Source organism: Paramisgurnus dabryanus, chromosome 21 (genome assembly GCF_030506205.2).
Source record: "Paramisgurnus dabryanus chromosome 21, PD_genome_1.1, whole genome shotgun sequence".
Taxonomy (NCBI): Eukaryota; Metazoa; Chordata; class Actinopteri; order Cypriniformes; family Cobitidae; genus Paramisgurnus; species Paramisgurnus dabryanus.
In genome coordinates this window covers 20,425,454-20,433,080 of record NC_133357.1, presented here as the reverse complement: position 1 = coordinate 20,433,080, position 7,627 = coordinate 20,425,454, and the positions used below count along the sequence as shown (strand labels likewise).

Genomic DNA, 7,627 nt, shown 5'->3' with positions numbered 1-7,627 from the left:
CCCTTTGAGTATCGATCTCTTGCCATAGTGCCATTCAAAAATGTAAAATCACAGTTTGGATTCACTTTATTTCTGGCCTAAAACAGTTACCCAACCATGGATTGTAATAACCCATTTAAACAACCAAGCATTTGGTCATTTTTAACCTAGCGGTGTGTTCTGTCCAATATTTACCCATTACGACAAGATACAAACACTTTGAAATCCTTTAGCTAAAGTTAAAGAGCAACTATTGTCCGATTCACGATTTTACATTTCCTTTGGTGTGTAAGTGTGTATTAGTACATGTAAATGATATGCAAAAGGTACAAACCCCAAAGTAAAAGATGTCGCGAGTTATCGTTTCCAAAGTAAATCTCTTTTTTTTGGACTACAACAAACACACAGATTGTAGGCAACAGTTTACTTCCTGGGATTGGTGATGTAGACAAGACCGACATTATCATAATTCCTCCCGCTTTGGACTCACAGCCTGCACTGTAAAAAATTTGCAGCATTTTTGTCAAATCAACACATATTTTTATGTAACTTTAACTTAAAAAATGAAGTTAAGCAATTTCAACTTGAATTTATAAGTTATTTCAATTTTTTAAGCCCAAACTTGAAATATTAGGTTGAATTGACTTGTAAAACCATTTTTTTTTTACAGTGTGTAAGTTAACTCCTGTTAGCATTGCTTGTAAACAAATCTTTCAAACATGGTAAGGAGCGTCACATTTCTGGTTGACGTCAGAGGTATTCAGGCCAATCACAACGTACAGATTAGCTGGCCAATCAGGTTCACAGTGCTTTTTAAATCGATGAGTTTTGTACAAAATCAACGCGTTTGAGGAAGGCAGTATATGGAGCTACAAAAATTTACGGTATATGGAAAATAATGTATTTTTTAACCATAAACCACGCAATCACATTGCATCACACCAAATACACAAAATAACGTCTTTTTAGCATACTGTTTAAATGTCAGAGACTCTTAGTCTGCAGTGTTGTGTGAGATGTGTGATAGTTTTGATGATTTGATCTTCCAACAATTCAAGTTTTATAATCAGTTTTATTTGAAAGAATCACCAGGGGTTGTCATGAAAACCTCTCTAATGTCTTCATGAAGCCACAGATGTGCAATAAACCCTAAACTGCTAAATAGAACACACACAACCACAAAGCTTTACGACTCTATTTCTATCAAACAAATACACAAATATAGCAGAAATACACTACTCATTCTTTATTTATATTTTCCACATTTTACACTGTCAGAAGAAATGGTCCTAAAGTGTCACTGGGACAGTACCCTTTAAAAAGATCTTAATATGTACCAATTATGTATAAATATATACCTTTAGTACCAATATTTACCTTAGGTACTAATAAGTACTCTTTGATACCAATCTGAGGTACTTATATGACCTCTTTAGGCACAACAGTGTACTTTTTGAAAAGGTGACTGCTAGGGACTATATTTGTGACGGTGCAGAATAACAGTACACTCATCAAAACGCATAAAAAATGCATAAAAGCATCCAAAATAAATCAAAACTGTTATATTTAAGAATCTTCTGTGTGGTGACCTTTGACTATAATTTGCAAAATTGCACTCTTGTCATTTTATCAAACAGCTTTTTGACGTCTCCCCCTGAAATGCTTAAAAAAATGAGTTCACAAATTGAGCTCTTTTTGGTTCATTATTCAGTAAAAAAAAAAGGTTTTCTTGTAGTTTTCTAATGATAGAAATTATTATGTTTGCACAATTGCATTTTGGTGTACAAAAGTAACATTTTAAAATCACGAGAACCATTTCAGCTGAGTGTTTAAAAATCTTCAAACGTTAGTGTATTTTTGTGACTGAATAAAATAAAGGCTATGGTGTCTTCTGATGGTAAATGTCATGAGAAAACTCACTATGCTGTTGTAAGCGTACGTGGTGCAGTTTTGCTGACCTGCAGATGGGACTTAAGAATGACTGGACCTGCATGATTGGTCTGTTGTTCTTTCCATTTAGGGAACTGGTCAGGACAGAAAAAAGCTTCTCTTCCCTCAAACACATCCTTCCTGCTGCAACACACACACACACACAGAGATATTCTCAAACACACACAGATTCCAGCTATCCCAACATCCCCAGTTTCCCCAGGATCTTCCTCTGTTTTGACATTCCTCCTAATTTTATGGCTAATTAATTGGCGGGATGAAATTTTACCGCACGGCGGCCGACCCCTGCAGCACCTAACCGAGTCCACTTAAAGTCTTGGCAGGAAAATCAGTGGACAGAACCGATATCCAAATATAACCAGCGTGACACGGGTGTATATTTGAGGAAAAGAACACATGAAATGTGTAGCATTCGGCATGAGGTATCACACACACTGGGAGTTTTGCCCGAAATGTAAATGATTTGGAAAGACCGCTTTCCTTTTTGAAACACATACGTCGATCTTTTTGTCCTCCGGTACCGAGTGAATCAACATAAGGGAGCATTTCTTTAATCTCAGAGCTGACTCTCTGCGTATGAAGACATAGGAGTAGACAGCTTCAGTTTTGTTCTCCTCAGCTGAAATGTTTTCTTTTTGTTCGTGGTTTTAGGGGAAAAAATAGCTTAAAGAGCCAAGCTCATTTTGTGGCTGATCAAAAATTTTAGAGGAGGGAATCGGAGAGACAAGACTGAATTACAACTTAAACATTGTGGCGCTGATCTCTTTCTCGCTTGCGTATTTCATAAGAAAACAAGAAATGCAGCTTCAACATGGCTTTGCATAAATCATTTTCTAACATCAATTGTACTAAATAATTCTGACAAATACCCAATATTAAGTGACAACTTTATTTTGCAAAATATTCATTGATACATTTGATGTGAAATACAAACTATAAAAACTGTAGGAGAATCTAGAAAAACACATGCGCGCTGTGGTTTGGGAAAGTCTTTCGGTGAAATACTATGTACAACTGTGTGTTTTCAATTTAATCGTGTTGATTTAATAGCTCAGAGACATTGTTTTTTCATTGCAAACTCTTTTTATTTGAAGATAATTATTACCAAAAGGGAGACCAGGAGTTATTGCCGAGCTGTGTTTCTCAAGAACTGTGAGTATTACTAAATAAATGTATACATGAAATGCCGAATTCAGTCATACAGGAGGGAGAATTTGCAATTATAAATCATATTTGTATGATTTTTAGATGGTCTTTGAATGGAATTGAAGAAATGAGAAAGATAAGTGCAGTACAAAAGAGCTTAGAGTGGTTGTCCCATACCCAGTGCAAAACCATTTCAATCCAACCTTATATAAAATGTCTATAAAAATAAACAAAAATATAAAAAGCAACTTAAAGCTTTTTATATATATGTGTGTATATATATATAAAAATATTCACATTCTTGACTTCCACCTCCTAGTACCCTTACTTGAGACCGTAAGAATATAGTAGCTGTATGGAGTCAGCAAATGATCGGTTTAAATTGACCACAGCCTCAGAAAGTACAGGTTATCGAGTCTAGAAATGACCAGTCATGATGTGAAATACGCTTTTTTTGTGCAGTCTATACAATGAGAACCATCCTTGACACGTATGGAGTTCAGCAACCACCTTTATTTAAAACAAGGATTCGGAACACCAGCTAAAACGACTCCCTGAACAATGAATCAAATAACATGAGTGAAATGAATCAGAAGTACATGTGTGCGCCAGACGCTCAGTTTTATCCAGTAATGCACGTGCTGTAGTAGACGGCGCTGCTCGCGTCTGAGAGGGCCGATATCAAAGCGCTGCTCTCCTCACATGGAGCGTTTCTGCTCAATCGTGTCCTGCTTGCATTCAGGTATTGATCAAATTCAATCCTGTCCATTTCGCCCCAGAACTCTGCTGAGGGTCCCAGGTGGTCTAATGTGTCCAGAGAGGGTGGAGGGGCTTGGGCAACCGAGGGGACGGAAGATGTGGCGGGGGTCTCCGGTGGTGGAGACAGTTGGCCCAGGTGAGATGTAAATGCAGGCTGTGGTTGACTGCTCCCGTATATCTGACCGTAATAACTTGTGGGAGTGCTGGGGGCGTGAAGAGCCTTGGATGGTTCTGGTAGGCTCATGTTGGGCTGGGGAGGATAGAGAGCATTCAGGTTTGTAGACTCCAGGCATTTCTCCTGCATCGGGAGGCAGGCGAGCTGAGACTTCTGGTTAAGATGCGAGTGGGAATGTTGGAGGTTATGGGAATTGTGATGAGGGTGGTGGCCTCCATGGTGACTGGGGTTTGGATGTTGGGGGTGGTGGTAGTTTATCCATGAAGTCAAACCCACGTCTTCCTGCATGTGAGGAGGGAAGAACACAGAATCGCCACCTCCTTCTTCCAACACGTCTAACGGGGACATCTCCGGCGTGGGCAGGCCGTAACTCTCCAGCTCTGGAGACGGGTGGAGGTCTCTGAAGTGTCCGAGAGGAGGCAACAGGTGATGGGCGTGGCGATGTGGGGAATAGGAGTCGCCAGGTCCGGGACCTCCGGCCATGCCGTGGGCCAGGCCTTGAAGGAGCAGGCCTGGTTCCACGCGCTTCATTTTCTTGGGCTGTTTCTTACGGCGAGGGCGGTATTTATAGTTTGGATGATCCTGGAGGTGCTGCAGTCGGAGTCTTTCAGCTTCCTCCACGAATGGACGCTTGTCTTGCGTGTTCAGAGCCTTCCAGGACTGACCTGAAAGCAAAAATGTATTAAGCATTACTTCCATTATTTTCAGTACTTTGTGTAGTATATTCACATAATTTATACTTCAGTATTTCAATATTTAGTATTTCATCATTAGAAAAAAATACAATTTATACCAAAGCATCAAAAATTTTTGATTTATTATTCAAAATAATTTGGATTATTCTGAAATAGGGAAAATTGTAATGTAAACTAAAAAAAAGTAAGTAACCTGGTTGCCTTAAACTTTAATATTAGTTGACACAACGCCTTTTTTTTTTGAGTTAACTATTAAGGCAACCAGGTAACTAACTTTTATTAACAAATCTTTTTTACAATGTATGTTTGATCTATGTTAGATACCATATTATGTTTGTTTTTATTTAGCAAACTATTACTCAGGCAGAAATGTAGGTTTATCTATGTATCTATGTATGTATCTATGTATCTATGTATCTATCTATCTATCTATCTATCTATCTATCTATCTATCTATCTATCTATCTATCTATCTATCTAAACAGATTACATCAAATCACTGGACAAAACACACTTCCCAGTTTGTTATTTGTTATGTAGGTGATCGAGTTTATCTTTTCTTTAAATGTATTTTTGCTCATTGTGCTGTTACAAATGAACTAACTAGAGGTGCGTGTGACCTGAACATTGCTTGTAACTACTGCTGAATACACAGGGTTTGCAGTTTTTGGATTATTGATGGGTCACTGGTTACAGACAATCAGAAGCTTATGTGTCTGCTTTGGCCCTGTTAGTAACAGGGCATTCGATGTATCTTAAAAACAATAGGAATAAACTGAGGACATCAAATTTGTCTCCCCCAGAAAGAGCGAAACACAAATATTGTGCAACTTTAAGAATTACTTCCATCATGCCTGCCAAAACTGGCATTTTCTCATCTATAATTTGGACCTGCATGAGATGAATTGACAATTTTGACGATTACAATAATAGACTGCCATGTGTAAGTGTTTGTGTTTGTATGCACGATAATAAACAAATTTAGTTTGTTATTTTTAAATGAAAACAAAACAGTCTGATTATACAGAAACAGTGGGATGTGAACTGGCTGATTTTTTTAAGCAATGCCAACATCATTTGAACAAAATAACAAATACAATAATAAAATATTATGTTTTTTTTTTTTTTAAATGATGAGCATTTAGTTTTAATTGCTTTTATTCTGAATTTGTAAGTGCAAATGCACTTTGAAAAAAAAATTTGTTTCAAATAAATAAATGGCAAGTGATGAGTTGATGTAACTTTTAATTAAATCAAGTTGAATTTGCTTTAGTTATGTAAACTTTATTTTATAAAATCCCCAAGTTGATTTAATTTATGTGCAAAAAGATTTATTTTACAGTGTGTGGTAATTGCTTGGCACAGTGCAACAGTAATTTATTAGTACTAAGATACTTTGGATTTATTGATCTTCAAGACATCAAGCAATGATTTTAAAGTGCTCTTAATCACATTAGCAGTCTTTTGAATAAATTATAAAGCGCACACAGTAGTACTTTTTAAAGCACTTGGTGTAAAATATCACACAATACCACTTAACCAAAATGTAAACCTCTTCTGGTTTTCAGTCATGCAACATACACATCACACAAGGTGATGTACTACAGCAAGCGGACTTACCGAGCATCTTACTGAGTACAGCATTATGCAGGTCCGGATTCTGCAGGGCCAGACGTTTGCGTTCATCTTTCGCCCACACCATGAAAGCGTTCATCGGCCTCCTGATCCGCGAATCAGATTTTCCCTCTCCGGAGCCCAGGGTCAGAACACCGGGGCGGGTTGAGTCCGGGCTTCCCGCCCTGGCCTCTGTGGCTCCTCCACTGCTCGTGGTTCGGGATCCGGTCCGCGTTTTGGAGCCGGGCACCGGCATCAGTTCTGTGGTCCGGTTGTGGTTAAAAGCATGTCCCCTGTCAGGGCCCGGAGTGCAGGACGGTGCACCCCATGTTCCACGCTCCACAACCTGGCTGGGCTGAGAACTGGACTCTTGACAACAACTAGACTCAGATATATTCATTCCAACGAGACCACCACAGTTAAAGCACGCTGTTAAAGCAGCAGGAATACTAGAACTGGTCACCTTTTTGTTAGTCTTTCGGTAGTAACTTTAAATACTGGCTAACCAGTGACACAAATGACACAAAACACACAAAAAAGAACAGTTAAAAAGAGCTGCTGAGGTTTCAGATGTATAAAATCCCACAGATGTTTGTGTTTTGTAACTCCTGAGCGGACTGAGCAGACGGCTCTTGTGCTGAGTTTTAAAGTTGTAGTGAGTTTTGATGAACCCATGCTGTAAATATATACATGGCTTTAACCAATCAGAGCTTCGGCTTGGACAGAAGAGGCGGGAGGGGCGGCCAGTGGGAGTTCAGCCTCTCCCCACAATGCCCCCCTCCACACACAGAACGATGTAATCTGAGCGTGCCATTGTTTCAGGCCTGCACACACACACACACACACACATATAGGGCACATACACTAAATCTGAAAACACGCACACACATAACAGAAACCCTGAATTAAGGGTTGTATTGAGAGTTAAGACCACAAAGAAAGCCATTAACAAGAAACACAAATGTACAGACGTGCCACACACACACAAAGAAAATTTCAATGTTATATTTTAGTTATTTATGGACAATCCTGTAGTGTATTATTATAAAGATATTATATAAATAGTGTTTTACTCATATAGGTTCAGCATGAGCCAGCGTGCATCACTGAGGCTGTTTACACTTGGCATTAACATGCGTTTTCGTCGATCGGATCACAAGTGGAAGACGTTAATGCCAGGTGTAAACGGTGTTCAAAACGTTTTGAGCTCGTCCACTTTCGACCACTTTCAACCACATCCAGAGGTAGTCGAAACCACTTTCGATCGGATCGCTTTGGAGTTGCGGAACGCATATGTGGTTGAATGCGT

At 38.9% G+C, this 7,627-nt stretch overlaps 1 protein-coding gene across 1 annotated transcript; it reads right to left on the bottom strand.

The window, feature by feature from the left end:
* Window positions 1-1,210: 1,210 nt before the first annotated feature.
* On the bottom strand, window positions 1,211-6,984 carry sox18 (SRY-box transcription factor 18). The gene is made up of 2 exons (XM_065286191.2): window positions 6,325-6,984; window positions 1,211-4,674 (listed from the first exon to the last, which is right to left on the bottom strand). The coding sequence occupies exons 1-2, from the start codon at window positions 6,716-6,718 to the stop codon at window positions 3,698-3,700; spliced, it is 1,371 nt and encodes a 456-aa protein (XP_065142263.1). The 5' UTR covers window positions 6,719-6,984; the 3' UTR covers window positions 1,211-3,697.
* Window positions 6,985-7,627: the final 643 nt, after the last annotated feature.

Excerpts from the sequence above, each read along its gene's own strand:
- sox18 (XM_065286191.2), bottom strand. The coding sequence starts at position 6,718 with ATGAATATATCTGAGTCTAGTTGTTGTCAAGAGTCCAGTTCTCAGCCC. Across the intron at positions 4,675-6,324 it reads TGTACTCAGTAAGATGCTCG|GTCAGTCCTGGAAGGCTCTG; the intron begins GTAAGTCCGCTT and ends TTTTGCTTTCAG.